General features: G+C 43.1%; 1 protein-coding gene across 1 annotated transcript in view; it reads right to left on the bottom strand.

The window, feature by feature from the left end:
* ALDH5A1 (aldehyde dehydrogenase 5 family member A1) overlaps positions 1 to 19,096 on the bottom strand; it is a 124,462-nt gene extending 105,366 nt beyond the window's left edge. The window contains exon 1 of the mRNA XM_085607056.1: positions 18,556 to 19,096. Coding sequence (XP_085463182.1) covers positions 18,556 to 18,870 — 315 coding nt within the window. The 5' untranslated portion in view covers positions 18,871 to 19,096. The remainder of the gene's footprint in view (positions 1 to 18,555) is intronic.
* Between the last annotated feature and the right edge of the window lie 1,576 nt (positions 19,097 to 20,672).

Below are 20,672 nucleotides of genomic sequence, written 5' to 3'. Positions count from 1 at the left end.
TGGAGAAGGAGGATAATTTCAGGATTGATAGGCGACCGCAAGGAGCTTGCCTATGAAGCAGCCATCTTGCAGGCTGGGCCAGCTCCGCCCCCTGATTTTGCTAATCTTGTGTTGGACTGACATTGGGGCCATCTGTTCTAGGATTACCCTAGTTTATGGTCATCTATTTCTGATGCATTCAATAGAATAATCAATGGAAATCAATTAGTAGGTTTCTATTGTGGCCTTTTAGATCAACATTGGACTACATTTTCTACTCCATGTTCTAAGACACTCAGCGCTGATATAGAGGTTTCTGTGGCTCTCTTCACTGTATATGAACAATGATCCATATATTTCTGTAACACATTTTGCCATGTGTTGATACAGCGGTCTCTATGTTAGAAGAGCTCTAATCAATAGCTGTATGGAAGTCACTGTTTTAGAGTGACACAAACATTTCTGCTGTGGAACTTATATCATATGCTCATTGGTTTAGAGACACCCCTGCATGATACAAGGCATCACCCCATATCTTTGTTGTCTCTGCATTAGATGCATATTGTACCATGGATAACACCAATGCAAAAAAGCTACTGCGCCACAGACAAGCATTGATGTCTCCAGGTCTAATTTGTACCCAATTTAGATGTACACTGGCAAAAATGCACCCCTATACGAGAGGCTCAAAGCTGAACAGACTGCCCTGAACCAACTGTACATTGCTATCCAGGTATACCTCTCTGCTCCTCCACTAGATGTGCAGGCACAAAACTAAAGCAGCTGAAGTGGATGTACTCCATCAGCTCAAAATAAAAAATAAAAAACGGAGTTAACTTGGTTATACAGATTGTGCTCAACATCTCAGGAGCATTCAACAAGGTGGTCCTTGACTTTTTGGTTTATCATCTGGAGAACAAGGACAACGTAAAAGCCATCGTCCTCGTTTTTATTTAATTCTGTAGAGACTGAAGCTTTGTCTAGGTTTATATTTTACGCAATAAATAATGTATAATCATTATTTTTTTGTGTTGGCTCCAGTACGTACTATGAGTTAATATGGTAACAGTAAAAACGAGTTTAATATAACGTATAGAAGTGCATATAATAATTTTGTTATGCCACACTAATGTGAAAACATTATCTTGGCCAAGATGGATGTGGTCTATGTAATTCAGTCGCTCCTTTTGCTCTCCCGCCCATTCTGTCCCATGTGCATCTTTTCTCCCCACATGCTCCACAGAGCAAAGTCAGCTGATGCAATCGTTTATTTCCACTGTTGTCAATAGAATACTTTCAATGAACATACTGTGTTCCTAACTTGTTGGAACTTCAAGGCCCTTCCACTGTATTACGTTGCTAAGCCTGGTCTTATTCATCTGACTGAAGCTTCATTGTTGAAACGTTTTCTATTTTGTTTGAACATCTTCGGATGGCAGTAGTATAGAAGATGTTGTATGCTTTCTTAAAATGGGATAGTGCTTGTGTGAGAAGGTAATGGTGTTTGTTATTTATTTAGAGAGCGCAAACTGATACCTAAAGGCGTCTAGGCGCTAAAAGAAACCTGAAGTGACAGCCAGATCTTAGCAATACTCAAACCTTTGCATTTATGGAAGATGGACTGACGGGAGAAGAGCGAAGTCTCAAGGCCCTTCCTAAAAGTAAACAAGTCCGAGGAGTTCTTTCGATTGGTGGGAAGACACTTCCATAATCTAGCAGTGTCAGTGACAAAACCTTTGCCCCACCCAGCTTGAAAGCCGGAACCTGGGAACCTCCACCGGCTTTAGAGACACTGGCCAGAGATTTCTTGGCAGAACATACCAAAGGAACTGGTCTGTTAGGTACTCCGGTCCGTGATGGTGGAGGGCCTTAAAAGCAATACAAAGAGCCTTAAAATCAATCCTCTACTCCACAGGAAGCCAGTGGAGGGATTTAAGAACTTAATTAGCTGAAGAAAGTCTGGGGATCCCTAATAATAAACGAGCAGCTTTGCTCTGGAGAACCTGTAGTTTGTTAAGAAGACCCTTCTGCAAAACCAACAAAGAGGGCGTTACAATAGTCTAACTTAGAAGAGATGACCGCAGAAACAGTTTTTTGAAGATTCAGAGGTATAAAAAGGAAAGATTTTAAATGTAAAAATGTGGACACGTTGATGCCCATCACCTGATGTATAAAGGACAAGGCTGTATAGCAGATAATGGCCAGGTTTTTTGCCTTTGTAACTGGGAGTGCGCAGAGTTCCTGAGACCACCAATCAGGAGACCAAAAGGAGGAGTTAGTACCAAAGAGCAATACTTCAGTTTTTTTGGTCTTCATTTATGAAATCTTTGCGATTATAGCAAAAACAAGGTCACCTCACAGAATGAAAAGGGGGCGCCCTTAGATGACGAGGTAGAAAACCAGGTCTTAAGAACCTGCAAATTCATTGGGTTTACCATCACAGAACCACCATGATGATTCCCTTGAATTTGTTTGATCGCGTTTGTTGGAATCATTGGACATCCCTTCCTACCCTGCCACATAGTTCTAGTCCCAGAGAACATGGCGGCCGGTTAGGAGCCTAGGTCGCGAGCTCCGCTAATGTGAGAGTGTGCAGACGAGATGTAGCCGGCTCTTGCTCTCGCAGCGGAACAGAGAATCACACATCACGACTCACCGGGATAACGGACGCACTTTTGGGCTCAGCGAAGTGAGGAAACACCGGGAATGGAACACGGCGTGCGAAAAGCGGCGGCGGCACCTGAGGGCTCACCAGCGCAGAGGCAGTACGGAGGCAAGGACGGAAGCAGAGGCGGAGGCGGGTCCTGGCTTCTCGAGAGTGCCGAGAAAGGCAGGAGGCTTCTGGGCAGTTGCGGCTGAGGAATTCGGCACCAGCGGGGAGCGACACTGAAAGTAAGTTTGAGGCCCCACATGCAATCCCCTACGCAATCTGCAGAAAATCATTGGGCTTTTCTGCTTTGGCAACAACGAAGGAAAGGTGTGCAGGAGAACTGACAGCGATACAAGGGAGGAAAGCAAGGAGATAAAAAGTAAGGTTAAAGCCCAAGACAGTGCTGTTGTTTGTATGAATTCAGCTAAGAAAAGAGGAAGGGGCAAGCAAAGGGGTCTGTCCGCTTCAAGCACTAACTCAGTGGTTCCACTGCAGGTAGATTTACCGGGTCAACCCGCATTAACGTTCCAAACGCCCCCAGTGAGTTTTCTTTCCAGAAAGAACAAGACTGCTCCAAAATCTTCTGAAAAGGTAGATACTACAGACAGAAATATTAAAGATACCTATTACTTACTAAGGAATAAGCATTTGAATCTGGTGTTGGTCCCTACAGCTGATGACGCAATTTCCTTGACAGGAACAGGGTTAGAGAAGATACAAGAGCAAATCACACCACCAGAAGCTGACACAGGGAAATACACTAATAAGAAACAAAGGGAGGCATAGCAGCAGTAGTTTCAACTAGAGCTGCCAAAACAACCAAAAAAAAAAAAAAAAAGCGCAGCTAAAGAAGGGATCCAATCTTAAAATTACTCCCTCTCTTCGCTCTTTCTTCAAGGTGCAAGAAAAGTCAACACTTGAGCAAGGGGCACCTAAACTAGGGAGTGTTACGGGAGGGTTCCCCGCTAAACTAAAGTTAATGTCCTCCCCTAGTTTAACAATGATGGAAACTCCTAATAGGTTCCAAGCTCTCATGTCAAAGGACCCAGGAGATGAGTGCCATAGAAATAGACGAGATTCCGGAGAGTGAAGATAATTTGCATCAGAACACGGTGAATAAGGAACTAGGACCGAAAATACCGCTCAGGCTGAAGTTGCTGATTTGATGGGGGTCACTTTTCAGAGAAATGAAGCTTAGCGAAGTCTAAAAGAAAAACAAGAAAAAAATTCAGGCAACATGTGAAGCCTTGGAGTCTAAGGTTAATACCCTAGTTGACAGAGTTGTGGCTATTGAAAATTCATTGGAGCAGACTAGGGAGGAAGTGAAACTCTGCCAAAATGACATTGACAAGCTTTGATCAACTGAGAAAGAACTCAGGGATAAAGTTGAGACCCTGGAAAACAACTCAAGGCAGAATAATTTATGATTGTTAAATATTCCGGAAGGTTCAGAAGGGCAGACATAAGGAGCTTCATAGTCAAACTACTAAAAGAATTCCCCCCAGAGTTGGACGAAAAAACTTTGGCTGAAGATATACAAAAGGGCACACAGGGACTCTTTTAGGCCTAATAAAGCAAGGAAAAATCCACGAAGAGTGCTTGTTCATTTTAAGACCTACACCTTAAAGGAAAGTATCTTGAATAAGGCTCTGAAATCAGGTACTCTCTCCAAAGATGGCTATAGTAATAAAATTTGTTCCGATATCTCCAAGGCAATTGCAGACAGACAGTGGGCCCTAGGAAATTATATGCAAGACCTGAGAGCTGAAGGAGCAACGGTACAAATGAAATTTCCAGCCCTTCTGAGGATAATGTGGAACAACCAGACTCACAATATCAGGGAACCGAAAGAAGTAGAGCTGCTCCTAGAACGAATGAAAACAAAAAGTAATAATTAATGACTAATGAGCAAGAGCCAATACAGTTAAATAATATTCTCATGACAGCGGATCTCAAACAGGGCAACTAGGTTTGTCCAATGACAGTAGGGAGGGTTAGTGTTAAGGGTTTGTTCCTTTTTTTTTTATAGCACAATTTCAATAATTTTTATTTGGGCTGGGAGCATTGGGGAAAAAATACAAAAAAAATACTGTCCGATATGCAAGATTTACGGCAAACACAGTCATGGTAAAATGCAGAATACCAAACTTTTATTAAGACAGGCGAGTTAAAAAATTTGACTTGCAATGTGAATGGGCTAAGAACAAAGAGAAGGCGACAAAAAATCTTTGAATACCTTAAATTAATAAAGAGTGATATTATAATATTGCAAGAATCCCACCTTCTTAAAGAAGAGTGGTCCGAAATTATAAAACGGGAAAAATGGGTTGGGAACAGGGTTTGTACAAACCAATCCTGTAGTATAAAGGGATTATCAATTATCATAAAAAAATCCTCAAATTTAACATAACTAGAGGGATGCGCAGATTCAAGGGGCAGATGGGCTTACGCTAAGATTAAGTCGGGAGATAGTCTTTTCTCCGTGGTTGGATGCTATGGCCCCAATACGGACGATCCTGCGCCACTTCAGTCCCTTTATGCGCAGCTAATAACGCCCGCACCACTCATACTAGGTGGTTACTTTAACATCTTATTAGATCCTAAAAATGATAAGCACCCACCTGGTAGAGCCTTAAATCTTCCTAAAATATGAGTGTGGCTGAATAGGCTCCAAGACGATCTGGGGCTGGTTGACATTTGGAAGGCTAAAGGGGACCATAGTAACAGATACACCTATAGAAATCATAAATATGGCCATGCCTCTAGAATTTACTTCTTTTTAATTGATAAACTTTTAAGCAAAAAGGTGAAAAAAGTGATCCACGTGCCCGCCCACCTCTCAGACGATTCTCTAGTCCAGCTAGACATATGTTATAATTTCTGGCAGGGTGAGAAAAGGTGGACACTAGATCGTACTCTTTTACTAGACCACCAAGTAATAGATAAGTTAAGAGATACAACAGTAAATTACTTTAAAGATAAAGTTAATGGAGAAACATCTAGCCATGTAATTTGGGACGCCTATAAAGCTGTGCTTAGATGGGTCTTAATTGGTCTAGCGAAAAGTAGTAATAAAGAGAAAAGGTTTAAAATTACTCAGTTAGAAGCCGATATAGTAAATAAACAGGTGAGGTGGGAAGCTGCAATCTTGGAGGAAGAACAAAACAAAGCAATGGAAGAAATATCAAAAAGAAATACGATCTAGCACTTTACCTGGAGGATAGGGTAAGGAAAAGGTGGCAGGCTAGCTGTTTATCAAACTACGAGTATGGGGAAAATAGCGGAAGACACCTGGCGTGGAAACTTAAAACTGACCCGAATAGAAATAAAATTATGGCAGTTTATAAGGGCAGCGAAGGGGGGAATAGTAGAAGATAGGGCAGGCATAGAAGAAGCCTTCGTAGATTTCTTTCAGTCACTCTACGAGGAAGGGCTTCAGATTCAGCAGTGGACCTATACTTAAATGCAGCTATTACAGTGGAAGAGGCAACGGAGGCGATAAACAGCTTGAAAAGAGGAAAGGCTGCTGGCCCAGATGTTATTCCAAATGAGTTTTACTTAGCTCTCAATGAATCCTTAGCCTCTAGATTAGCGGACCTCTTTACTTGGAATGAGGCTACCATTAGCCTAATTTTAAAATCTGGCAAAGACCCCCTCAAATGTGAGTCGTATAGGCCCATATCTCTTCTAAACAACGACTACAAAACTTTTACGCAAATCTTAGCAAAAAGACTAGGGTCTCTATCAAACAAGATTATTCTTAACGATCGAAAGGGATTTAATAGGGGGAGGCAGTTGCACGATCTCACTCACCAATTTATTGAAGCAATCGATATGGCCGTCCAGGAAAAGTCCCCTCTTGCAGTTCTCACTTTTGATGCTGCTAAAGCATTTGACCGCGTGAATTGGTCATTTCCGCAGGAAGTCATCTTCCACTACGGTTTAGGGGAAAGAGCAATAGCGAATATATACTCGGCTCCTGTTGCAAAAATACTTATCAATGGTAGCTTGTCGAAAGGTTTTCAGATCAAAAGAGGTACTAGACAGGGATGTCTGATATCCCCCCACCTTTTTAACCTCTATATAGAACCTTTAGCTAACATGATAAGGAGGTCTCATGAAATCACTCCTTTTAAATTCAACGGATGCAACTTGAAAGTGACATTATATGCCAACGACAATAATTTATACAAGCAGCCTGAATAAATCTTTCAACAACATAACAAGATTATTAACTGACTTTGGGAGTATTTCTGGTTACCAAATTAACCATCAGAAGACTGAGGTCATGCACTGGAACACGATCACACCGGAGAAAGAATCTAAAAGTAAAATCAAATACTTGGGGATAGAAGTTCCCAAAAATATTGATGAAATTGCCCAAGTAAATTTGGATTTAAAAGTTAAAGAGATGAGGAAGTTATTAAAATCTTGGAACGGTTTATCTCTTACTTTGATTGGGAGAACAAACGTTATCAAGATGGCGATTCTGCCAAAGTTTACCTTTGTATTTAACGCAATTCCTTTGGAGTTTAAACCACATTGGATAAGAAAGATTCAGAGCAAAATAAACGCCTTCATCTGGGCCTCCAGAGGAGTAAGGATAGCCTGAAGAAAGCTTTGCCAAAAGAAAAATCGAGGGGGGATAGCCAGCCCAGACTTTATGGTGTATTATATAGCCTTCCATTTTAAGAACATTAGGAATCTTTTTCGACCGTATGAATTTCACTCTGCCTATTGGAAAGCAGTAACTGGTCATAAGGAAAATATGGAAGTTTCCATATTACAGTCCGCTAGCACCAATATGGAATTCACCGGGAACACCAGAATGCCTGCAAGACTCCCTAGCAGGTCCTTTAAAAAGAGTAGGAATAGAGAAATGGGGAGGACTTGTTGAGCATGGAAACTTAAAGAGCTGGGACATACTATCGGAAAGAACCAACGCAGAAATCTCAAGGTTCAAATACTATCAGTTGGCTAGCTGGTCTAAAAATGTTGGATCATATTGGGAAACTGGAGGAAGAAATACAGAAAGACCGAGTCCGAAAAGAAATTTCGAAATGGTACTGGTACCGGACTCAGAGAGACAAGGTTGAATTTACCATACCAGGCGATATCTGGAAGAATATCTTTCCGGCTCAAGACTTGCAACAACTTTGGCAAGTATCCTGCACTTTTTTTTTTATGGTATTTTATAGTTTCTGCACCCCTTAGGAAAAATCACCTTTTTACTTAGCATAGGTCCTACTGGATGCCTGAAAGATTAACAAAAATAAACAATCAGGTGACGAAAAAGTGGCGAAATATAGGCAAACGACATTCACATGTTTCACCTACGTGCGCACCTTGATATTTATTGGAGTGAAATTGGTAAGATCATTTACAAAGCTTTAAATACCAAGATTAAGGTAAGCACCTTTACTATTATCTTTGGAATTTTGGATACCAATGAACCTATTATTGTTTTAAGTAAAAACCAGAAATATTTATTATTTACTTTGATACTATTAGCCAGATGTGAGGTGTGTCTAAACTGTATTCTTTCGTCTCCTCCTAAGGTGGCAGACTGGCTTCACTCAGTTGATAAGTTTAGAAAACTAGATAAATCTAGAGGTTGAAGCAATACTGTAGTTTTTTTTAGTTTAACTTCAGGCAATCCTCCATCATCCACTTATTATTATTATCTTTTTTTTTTAATCCAATTTGCCAAAGAGGTAATACATTTGATCATGCCATTGTGATTCTGCTGGTTTACTAATTTGTTATGCAAGAATGGTGTAGAATAACCCCATGATTTTGGCGGGAGCCAGATTTTTGAAGACTTTCCTGTTTTATTTAGGGATACTGCTCGATTCCCATTCGATTGTGTTGCTCATTCGGAATTTAGAATGATCAGGTCAGTTTGAGCACGGATGAGGAATCTGAAACGTCTAAAGCCCAGTTTCAAAACAAGGATCAGAGTGAAGGGATGTTACAGTGTAAAAGCTAAAATGCATGAGTGGCAGCAAGAAGAAATGTTTTCCGATCCTTACAATGAGAAATTGCAGATGAAAATCTGAGTCACAAGAACCCCTGGGGGAAGAAAACAGTTGCAGTAAATAGTGTAGTCATGGCTGATCAAGGTTCAAGCACAAGTTCAAGTATAAGCTCTTTACAAAGTAAAGAAAATCGGACACAGAATGTTGGTGAACAAAGGAAGTTAAAGATATTCCTCACAAAAGAAAGCATTGCGAACCAGAAAAACTAGAGAGAGACTATGAAACCAGTGGGAGTGAATCACCTCTTGCAATAAGATCAATAAGAAGGATAGTTCCACAGAGAAAATATGCTTCACCTGAATGGGTATATCTAACAACAGTGTCAGCAGATGAAGAATCAGAAATAGAAAGCTACAATTCAGTTAATCATTGCCAGTACATATGAGAAACTGAATCAGAGAGGAACAGAGACCGAGTAAGAACCACCTTGAAAAATAAAGAGACTGTTAAGACAAAGTAAATAAAAAATAAATAAAAAAAACTGAACCCAAAAAAAAAAAAACTTTAAATATCAAAGACTCTTGAATGAAGCTAAGAAAATAATTTGCATTTTTAAATTGTTTTGATCGTTTAAAAAAATAAATAAAAGAAGCAATTTATAATTATTTTAAAGATAATTTGTTGCCTTTGAATTTAAGCCTTAATCATTTTTTTGCCTCAAATAGAAGATGGAGAACATCAAATACTGTAAAATTGTAGGTATAGTGTTAATATTACAAATATTAGTCTTAGTTGGGCTGCTGTTGTGCTTACTATCTCCAATGGGACTTGCCTCTAGAATGTGGTAACTACGGTTTAGAGTAAACTAAAGCATGATATGATCGAGCATGAAGAAAACTTAGTGGATTTCATAATAACCTCTACACACTAAAATGATACATGAATTGTTAAATATTATGAAGATTAAAGGGCGTTATGTTTATACTTTTCTTTCTACTTATGCTGGTGAAAGTTCAACATATGTGCAGCTTCAAATTTCTTATGCATTATCCTGTAATGCATATGTCGCTATATTTAATATTGCAGAATATTTTTCTCCTTTTCTGGCTAGTTTCAATGCGTCTTTAGAGGACTTGCTTACAAAAGAAGATAGCCAAGCTGGTACATTTTTTAAGATGATTGCACAAACAAAGCATGAAACTAAGACTACTAAACAGGGTTATGTGTGTGGTTTTAGTAAGGAAAAACATTAGTTTATAGGGAATATGAGAGAAGTGAAAATTGTGACAGAATGGAAAGAGGGGGAAAGCTATCATAGAAAAGGTAAGGGAAGTCTCTGAGCAATGTAGCGTGAGAGGGCATCTTATGAGGCCCATCGACCTATTGTGGAGATTTTTCGGTATGTTGTTCTCATCCACATACATAGGTGAGTAATTGGACAATGATAGCCAATAGAACACCAGAAAAGGAAACCTTTGTACTATACAGTCACGTGTAGAACAAAACCACCAGTAGATATCTGGCCTAGACATTGGCTTCGGATTCATCTATGCCAAGTAAGCTACTCACCTTTGAAGAAAAATTAACCCTAGGCGTTGAAGCGCCCTGTAAAATAGAGAGCCAGGAGAATGGCCTGAACGAACCAGCCAGCTTGCCAGACTGGCCAATATTCACAGTTACATTGAATTTTAACTTGAAGAGAAGCAAAATTCAGTGTGCACAGAGCGTAGCTCCTATAGAGTAAAGAGGAACCGAATTAACATGGAGTCAAACTAAAACTCAAGGAGCTGTAGGCAGCAAGAGAGAATAATATTATATTCCCTTTACTTGAAGGCAGTATACTCAGTTGCTGCAGGAATTGGCCTTATCCGTTCATCTGCAGGACCATGACCGCATTTCTTGTGGTATCAGGAGACAATACTACGGTAAGGAGGGAGCCAAAATAACTGTACGTCTTGTGCCATCAGGATTCGTTAACAGAGAACGGAAGTTCAAAACTGGGCAACTCGAAATCATACCATCGGCCGCCTCACATCACGTGAAATATGTTGGCGGGAGGAAATAACAATGTAATATAGAAGTAGGCATCAGTTGAGGCGTACCATCCATAAGTTTACCTGGAGGAGATTCCACAAAGGAAGAAGAACCTTCCACCGGTGAGCTCTAATCAGTATTCAGTCACTGCTACTCAGATTCCCTGATCAGCAATCAAAGAAACAACCAGCCGGAATGAAAATCTTGATTCCTATTCCCTAAAACAACCTTAAATATGGACTCCGTATGACCTTGGGACTTAACTCCGGTATTGTAGTTGTCTTGGGATCGGTAGGAACCTCTCCTGAAGCGACAGCGGTCTTATCGCGCTTTGGTGGTGTAGAGGTTGTTCCAGACATGGGAGGACTAGCCCTGGCTTTCAGATGGATGGGATGACTGGGGCCTCAGACACGTGCGCGGCCGAATGGTTGCTCTCCAAAACTGCCAGTCCCGACAAAAAAAAAAAAAAAACACTGTCGGGATACGTCGAAAAGGGACATCTGGGTCTTGGCATAGGCCGTACATGTGCGACCAAGGAAGGCCATGTCTTGGGCAAATGTGTCGCCGGGCAGCAGGTCGGTGGTCATAGGACCCGTCTCTGTGGTAGTAAGCTCTGCTAGTTTGGGATCACTGTGGATTAAATCTGCGAGATAGTGCAAATGATTTACTGCCTAGAAGGCCCAATGCACCCTGGGCCCATCTTGGAAAGACACCAGGATCCCCCATGTTATCCTTGTTTGTAGCGAGGACCGCCATCTCAAGTATCTACCACAGTGGGTGTTTCAAAAAGAGGGCCAAATTAGAGTCAAGCAGTACTTTATCAGCGTCAGCCCAAGGGCAATCTGGAAGGAGTCTGACATGAATGTCCCTGTTACAACTATTCGTAGGGCGGTCGTGGACCATGTCACCGACAATAGGAGGGTGTGCCCAGCCTGAGGGAAAATGTATAGTCATGTCAGGCTCGAAGACCGGAAGGGTTCCAGGAGACGAAAGACGGCAGAAGGCTTCAGAGGGGGTCTGGTCCAGAGAATCCCAGTGAGCCCGTTTGCAACCTAAGGATAGAAACATCATTTGAGGCGACTGGGGCAGAGTCAGGGCAGCAATTATCTTCGCCTGAAGAGAGGGAGGCTGAGATGCCGCTAGTGGAAGGAAGATCTGGAGGTAAGGGTGGACAGAACCCAAGTCCTATGTCGCTGGAGCGGTCATGTGGGACCAAAGGTGTCCTGTCGGGGCAGGGATGGTGTGACAGTGGAAAGTAATAGCAAGAGTGACCAGTCAGGTGAAACAGCAGACACTGAGAATGCATGGTGTGCTTGGAGAGAGGGCAAATCGTCTAAATACGAGCCGCTATCGTCACAGGCCGGGAAAGAACAGATATCATACTGTTGCCAACGCCATGTGAATGGCTGGAGGCCCGCTGCAAAAGCTCTCTGAACCGATTGAATGACCGAGGCGTCCCAAGCCTCCACACGGTTGTCTTCAAGTAGGAAGTTCTCTTTCTCCCTAGTAAGATTATAGAGCTCACCCCATAATATGGGTGTTCTGTGATTTTATTTTTGCCGCCTAATGTGCCTATAAGGCATAGGTGTAATGTTGAGCACAAGCAGTTGAGGGTGTGGGGTTGGGGGGGCAAGGGGGGCAACCCCATGTATAACAAGGCCACCAAGAGGCAAGCAGAAGAACGAGACAGCAGGCTGTCTCTCAGGTGAAGCCCTAAGATAATGTGTACACCTAACCACTTAGGCGAAGGGGGGAGCGTTTAGAAGGTACCTCCGACAATCATCAGTATGACGGCAGTGCAGAAGTTCACTTGCGAGGCATTCCCAACCCAATAACACCAGGGTTTCAGCGCAGCATGTGTACCACGTGGCAGCGAGCTAGAAAGAGGACAAAGATGTCCTGGTGCATTCAAGCACTCCGCTTCCTGCCCTCTGAGCACCCCCGGGTACTTAGTAAGTGGAGGCGGTACCGAAGGGCCCACATACAAGTCTTATTAAAACATTAGAAATTGCACAAAGAATTGCAAGCCAGGCACCATACTCACTAAAGAGAAAAACAGAAGTACTTATCTTAGCGTGGAGCAGCAAAGAAAGAGGATATCAATATGGGGACATGGCAAATTATAAGAGCAGAGACATTGGGATTGCCACAAGTGATATGATGTCATGCTATGCTTTATGGGACATGTAGTTTATTAAAAAAATTCTGATTTGATCGGCTGCTGTCTATTTAGCATTAATAAACAGCAAAGAAAGATAAAGCATAATCTGAAGCCTCGAGTCCCAACATAGAATTTAAGAATACTCACAAAACATATTTCATCACGGAAGAGGACTTGAACGCTCATCTTTTACTAGCAAATGATGCTTGAGGCTACCTGCGCGGACACGAATATGGCAAGACTCAGTTCACCCAAGAGCTAGATCAAGTTTTATTTTCCCTTTATTACACAACTATCAATCAGCTCTTATCTTTCAGGAACAATTAGAGGCCTGAGGTGAAAGGCTGTAGGTTATCGGGTTTTTTCCAAACACACATTTAAATAGCTAATAAGTCAACCGGACAAACGTTTAACAATACATTTAAGTAGTTGTGAAAGCCCATTTTTTGTACTTGTGTGACAAAAAAAATATTTTAATAGGATCGAAAACAAATCACAACACTTTACCGATGTGCAAATGATAAAATGTTTTCTGAAACTCAATTTTCACAGATTGCTAATGCACTATATAATTTTATCAGTAAAGCTTCAAGATAAAGGGAAGGTTTTTGGCCATCTCTTGGACATTTACTGTCTGTAAATGACAGTGTGCTACCACATCATGCTTTAGTAATATATTAGAAGTGAGTGTTAGACTTGGCATGGTTTTTCTTGACTTTTGCCTCTACCACCTGTATTTTTGATGCTGTGCTGGATTTCGTTTTTGGTGGCTTAGATGCTTTGGGCACTTTGACACTGCTAATTAGTGTCAAAGTGCAAGTGTTCCCTGTACAAATTGTTGTTACAATTGGTTCTCCCCGATTGGCATATTTGAGTTACTAGTACGTTCCTAGTAAAAGTGCACTGAGTGTGCCCAGGGCCTGTAAATCAACTGCTACTAGTGGGCCTGCAGCACTGGTTGTGCCACCCACATAAGTAGGCCAGCAAATGTAACTCAGACCTGCCACTGCAGAGTCTGCGCGCAGTTTTAACAGCCATGTCAACCTGGCAAGAGCTCCCACTTGCGTGGCCCTAAACTTCCCTTTTCTTACATGTGAGACACCCCTTCGGTAGGCACAAGGTATCCCCATGGGCAGGGTGCAGTGTATGTGAAAGTTAGGATATGTACTAGTGTGTGTGACATGTCCTGATAGTAAAATACTGTGTATATCATTTTTCACTATTGAAAAGGCTATCAGTTCCATAGGCTAACATGGGAGTTACTTTGTAACATTTTACAAATATAAAACTTTCCATTAGGACAAGATAGAGAACTGGAGATTACGCTCTCAGAATGTAATAACCCCTTTTAGTGAAAACTGGTTTTAAATCGTGTGTTTGAAAATACCACTTTTAGAAAGTAGGGATTTTCTTATTTAACCATTCTGTGTGCCTCTGCTGTTTGTGTATTGACTTTCTGGTTTTGGAGTGACAGGGACTGGGGGATGTGCATTCACTGTAGGCAGCCATTGGGGGGTTGAGGTGTGCATGGCCCTTCCTGGATGACTCAGAGCGGAGCTGAATAGACCTTGGCTGCAGTTAGGGTTATAGGAGGAATTTTCCTTACACCTGAATAGGGCATGTCACCCTTGCTCAATGCTGTGTCCACCCCCTGTGGTCATACTGCACCAGTGAAGACAGAACTGGTTTGGACTGGGCTCGGAGACCCTGGCATAAAGAAGAACAAATACAAAATGGGGTATAAGTAGTGGACCTTGAACCCCAAAACTTTAGATCACTTCTGGACTCAAGAGGAACCTTTGCCAAAGAGACGACCTGGAGAGCTGTAAGGAGGAGTACTGCCCCTTTGCTGTGTACTGTGTGGGGCTTGGCCTGCAGCTCCTAATTCTGTCAAGGACAAAAACTGGAACTTTGCTGCAAAACAGAATCTCCAAGGGCTTGTGTGTGCTGGTCTCCTGTTCTCAAGTCTCAGAGACACAAAGACTTCACCCACAACTCCCCTGAACTCTACTGCTGAGAGTTCTGACCTGCCAGGAGGTGCCTGCTTCACTTTTGGGCCTCTTGAGGATGTTCCAACTCCCAAACCGCAGGGAGAAACAAGAAAAACAATCTCCGGCGCCACGACCTGCACCGAGGCCAGGGGCACCCCTAGTCAAGTGCACGACGCACCGCCCTGCCTGAAGTTATCAACCTTCCCGACACCAACGCTCGCATAGACTCGGTTACCGCCAGCATCCAGTTATCGCAGCACCGATAACCGCGAAGGGTGACTCCACAAACTGATCAACTTCACCCCCACCTCACCGGAACAGATGCCTCACCGCCGACACAACCGACTTCCCTTGTTCGGGAATAGGCACGTCGCGTCCTCCCGGACACAAGGCCTCACCTCCACCGTGACAACCAGGGAACAAGCCTCAGCACCAATGCCTCACCTCCATGACACCACGCATCATCATAGACTTAGTTTTCCAAAGCTACTCTTTGTTTAGGAAGTCCGTGCACCTCGCAGTCAGCGCCATACTTTGGATTTATTGCTGTCACAACGTTGTAATAACCCCAGGTGGAGCTACTTGTTTTCTACAAGTTCCATTTTTGCAATAACTGTTCTAAAACCATAATTTGATACATGTATGTTGTATTTTTGTCGTTCTGGTCTTGTTAAGTTTAGATAAAGATATTTAATTTTATGTAAACTGGTGTGGAGTCCATTTGTGGTGTCCTCACTGTATTACTGTGTGTTTGAAATACAAATACTTTGCGCATTGCCTTTGGGGATGAGCCTGTCCGCTCATGCCAAGCCACCAAGGGGGGGGAGCAGGGGTTATCTAGTGTGTATCCTCTTTACCCTAACGAGAAGCAAGCTCTCTACTTGGACAAAGGTACCTTCTCCTGCCAACTAGAGATCCCCAGTTCTAACAGTGCTTGCTTAAACATGAACTGAGAAACACTCCTGACCTGATGGCAATGCTATCAGTAAACTGACATGCAAGTCTGTTATCAGGTGCACCCTATATGTGGGCTCAATTCTTATTACACATGGAGCAAACGTTTAGTCTATTTAATCAAACAAAAAAGTTTTTTTACAGCAGAAATGCTTAACTCACATATTTGAAGGCGCACTCGTGAGAATGAAGAACAAAGTGACTCTGTAAAATAAAATATTTGCTAATGACCACACTATTTGAGATCGGTTCAAAGTTCAAGTAAATGACAGGTCAAGTAGATTATTCAAGTTACTCGACTTGCAGGTCTAGTAAAAAAAAACAATTATGATTTTGAGGGGCCTAAAGTGTCTGCAGCCCCATCTTGAATACTAAAGTGGCCCGGAGCTGCAAAAAGCAGGCATACATATTCGCTGAGCTCCTGGGGCACTTTCCATAATACGACCCATGTGTTCTCTTGCCGGCACCACAACATGGTCCCCAGTGTCTGTACACTCCATCAGAACATTTGAATTCTCTGGGGGTCGGACCGGATCCAGCAGAAAAAGTTCTGGATAAGAATGCAGCTGAAACATTATTTTTCCAGCAATGTACATATCTCTATAGAAGGATCTTTCTCTTCATGGTTAGCTATCAATATACTTATATCTCAAAAATGGCCTGCTCTTCATGGCTATTTTGACTACGTGTTTGTTATGCATTACTCTAAGTGTTACAACATTAAGCTAGTATGAAAGCATATGGTAACTTCTATTATTGGTTGTCATGCGTTGCAAATATCGCTATTGGTTGCCCAACATTTAACAACCAGTGCTCCACCGAAGCCGCTATAATAAAGGTCAGTTCTTTCTGCAACTGCTTGCGTTACGTCCTTGCATTAAAATGTACCCTACTCCAAAGGTCGCTTGATCAACGTGAGATTGGATGCACACTGCTCAATAGACAGCCTGATAATAAACGTAATAATGCTCCAGATCTGTATTTCTACTTCTTTTTTATTTCAAAGTATTTTATTAAATTTTTCTACATACATTTATCATCGCTTTACCATTACAGGGTAACAGCCCAAACGGGCTGTTCTTTTCAAGGATAGTGGTAAGTGTTATATATGTTTGGTTGTCCCCTTTTCCACTGTCTTACAAAAGGATTAAGAGTGGGTGAAAAGGGGAAAGACAGAGAATAAAAGAGAAAGAAAACGATGGTATACAAGAAGATTACTTCAGTCATGGGTCTGATCTGGGCTTGTGGGGATATGCTTGTGAGCTAGCGCCCTTCTCCAGCTGAGTTCACGGGGGGTTCGTAGGGGTCCAGGTATTCGTCCAGTGATGCCCACATTCCCTGGTTGCTTGTCTCCCCGGTGAGTACCTCAGGGCGGTACTGTCCGCGCCTCTGAGGTACCTCACCCAGTTGAGCCAACCCTTGAATGTTGCCTTAGCTGTATCCTTCCATTTGGATGGAAAGTACCATTTTCACTGCCGCTGTCAAAAGGAGATCTAACAGGTCCCTGTCGTGCTGTGAATCTAGTTCAGCGTTCATAAATGCGGTGGGCAGGGTAGAGAATTCTAGTTTTAGCGTGCACCCAGCGCTTTTTTTATGAAGGTGAATATTTCCTCCCAGAACTTTTTAATTTTGGGGCAGTAGAAGATGAGTTGTGATAGGTCCCCCCTTTCCTTATCGCAGTTCTAGCATAGATCATTTTCCCTGAGGCCCAGCGACGAAAGGCGAGCCGGGGTCCAGTAAGTCTTGTGTAGTAGCCAGAAATGTGTTTGTGCTAGTACTGGGGAGATTTTGTTTCTTGAGGGGGAGGCCCATAGGAGATTTTGTTCGCACTCGCTAAGTGTGGTGTCAAGTTGTTTTGCCCAGTATGCCGCTGGTTTGTCGTTAATTTTGGTGGACGTAGAAGTTTGTAGAGATGTGATACCTGATGGCCTATTCTGTTGAGTTTCGTCATGTATTCTACAATTGATGGGTTGTGTTGCGTTAACTTTACTTTTGTCAGGGCTGTTCAGATTTTTAGGAAGTTGTATAGCTCAATGTTGTGTCTGCAGCCCCAACTTGAATACTAAAGTTGCCCGGAGCTGCAAAAAGCAGGCATACATATCCGCTGAGCTACTGGGGCACTTTCCATAATACAACCCAGCACCACAACATGGCTCCCAGTGTCAGTACACTCCATCAGAACATTTGAATTCTCTGGAGGTCGGACCGGATCCAGCAGAAAAAGCTCTGGATAAGAATGCAGCTTAAACGTTCAATTTCCAGCAATGTACATATCTCTATAGAAGGATCTTTCTCTTCATGGTTAGCTATCAATATCCTTATATCTCAAAAATGGCCTGTTCTTCGTGGCTATTTTGACTACGTGTTTGTTATGCATTACTCTAAGTGTTACAACATTAAGCTATTATGAAAGCATATGGGAACTTCTATTATTGGTGGTCATGCGTTGCAAATATCCCTATTGGTTCCCCAACATTTAACGACCATTGCTCCACCGAAGCCGCTATAATAAAGTTCAGTTCTTTCTGCAACTGCTTGTGTTACGTCCTTGCATTAAAACGTCCCCTACTCCAAAGGTCGCTTGATCAACGTGAGATTGGACGCACACTGCTCAACAGACAGCCCGATATTAAACAAAATAATGCTCCAGATCTGTATGCCTACTTTTATCCACAATGCTTTGCTCTACAAAATCTCCCCACGGCAGATGTCCATTGCTCAAAGCATCGATACGGGCTGCACAATTTTTGCACGGCATTGGTTCCTGGCGGCTGGCATTGCTTTAGACAAACAAAGGCGCTCTCTCACCTTGGCCGTGGTCTCCCTCCAGCTCTGGAAGGCGCTGTAAGCGGCGCTCACCGCCTCCCGGCTCTCGGGCACCCCGCAGTCCGACACTTGCAGCAGCTCGGTTCCGCTGGCCGGGTCGAGAACTGGGAAGGTGGCGGCAGCAGACACCCAGCGGCCACCGATGAAACCGTCGGCGCGGAGCAGTGGGGAGGCGGCGACGGGAGAGGATGCCATGCCGGCGACTGGCAGGACACGACTAGAGGCTCGGGGGGACAGCAGGCGCAGCGAGCGGGAGCCACAGCCGCCCAGCCTCCCTAACACTAAGCACAGCGCCATGTCCACCCACCCTCCGCTGAGAGGAGGGAGCGAGCAAATGGGGCGGAGAAGCTGCCTGCGGTTCAGGAGACAAGGGGTGGTACTCTGACCGTGGAAGGAGGGTTTTCATGTATACAGGGGGCGGGGAAAGGGCCGCGAGGAGGACCTGAGAGGCCTGATAGAGATGTGTAAGAGAATTGCAGGGTCGGATTGGTAAAGCGGGCACTCGGGCATTGTACCGGTGTCTGACTTGCAGCTGTGGGCAAGGATTTAAGTGGGATGAAATAACTGAGATGGGGGGGGGGGGTCTCTCAAAGGGGCGTGGCTGATGTAATCAAGGGGTGGCTTAAAACACCCACATCTGTAGATAGCATAGTGTGCTGCCCATCAGGTATTTTGCTGTATCTATCATTGCACCCAGAGATATAATGAAGCAAGTAACATTACACCTACAACAAGCCATGACTATTGGCTTTACCAATGGTCATTAGTTGCTTAAGATCAATAAGCAACAACTGTGGCTACTTTGTATATAATATTGAAAATTCTTCAATTCTGAAATGATGGGACTGTGAAAGTACTCTTTTTGAAAGGAGTCTCTTTGAAATTACCTCAGAAGAATTAAAGGGTGGTACTGCAGCAGAGTTAAGATTATTTTTTTCACTGTGTGAGGACAAAAATGGAGAGCCCGATAGGGACCCGTCTTGGCACCTGCTTTTTAAACTGTCGGTGATAGGACCCGGCCCACTTAAAGCCCTGGCTGTGGGCCACTTTTCTGGGCAGCGTGGAGGCTGATTGGGGTTGTGTCTGTGCTGTTCAATCGTCGCCAGTGGCCCAGTGGGGGCCTGAGCGGTGTTTTGGGAGGCAGATGAGCCTCTCTGACCTCCCTTTTACTAAGGGGGCGGAGGTGCCACTCCCAGACCCTCCCTGGGCTGGCTCCTTAATGTATGCAGATTGAGCAGTGGGCATGAGCAGAAGTGGCCTCACTTATTTTGAGGTGTGGTTCGCCAGTGTGAACTAATCCATACACAAAGAGTCCGGGCAACACTTGTATATTTTTAATTTCAGTGAAGTTAAGAAAACATGCCTCTTTTAAGGCCCCCCTTTCATAAAACTTATAGCACTGAAACAGTGTTTTGCGAAAAGGCGCAATCCGCAAATGTGGGCCACTTTTTAGGTCGAGCCTGAGCAGCTAGGGTGACCAACTGTTCGTAAATTTCAAGGACCGCCCATTATTTGGGTCTCTTGTCCGTTGTCGGTGAGGAATTCTTTCAGGGCCACCTCTTGTCTGTAATTTCGGACATTATAAGCGAGCTTTCCCCCTGCAAGCAGCCTAAGAGTTCTATAACTCTCACTGCAGGGGCCAGCTCGCACTCCTGCTGTGACCTTAAGGGCCTGCAGCAGCCCATCCCCAAGTCGGTGTGACCAAATCTCACTCATCAAAGCAGGGTCGGAATGGGACAAATCACCATAAAGAAGTGTAAAAAAAAATGTCTCACTCTCGCTTAGCTATATGTTCTTTAGGTAGTACGGTGCCACATTTCGATAATGTGGTAGACAGTGCATTTTACAACAAACTGGAACATCAGCAATGGGAAAAAATTGTATATCATTTGTATAGGGACCTTTTCATGAATGTGCAGGTTTTTCTTCCGATGGTTTTGGGACATGAGTGACAAATCGCTCATTTTAAAACATATTCGGCCTATATCATTGGTGAATACAAAGGAATGGCAGATAATTCGATATAAAGCAGGAGGGATTGGTGTTCTCTTCCAATACATTTTTAGTAATCATGATGATAAATAGTGCATTTGAAAGTA

The sequence above is a fragment of the Triturus cristatus genome, chromosome 5_2 (assembly GCF_964204655.1).
Source record: "Triturus cristatus chromosome 5_2, aTriCri1.1, whole genome shotgun sequence".
Taxonomy (NCBI): domain Eukaryota; kingdom Metazoa; phylum Chordata; class Amphibia; order Caudata; family Salamandridae; genus Triturus; species Triturus cristatus.
Note: the sequence above shows the minus strand (reverse complement) of the source record. Positions and strands in the feature narration are given on the sequence as shown.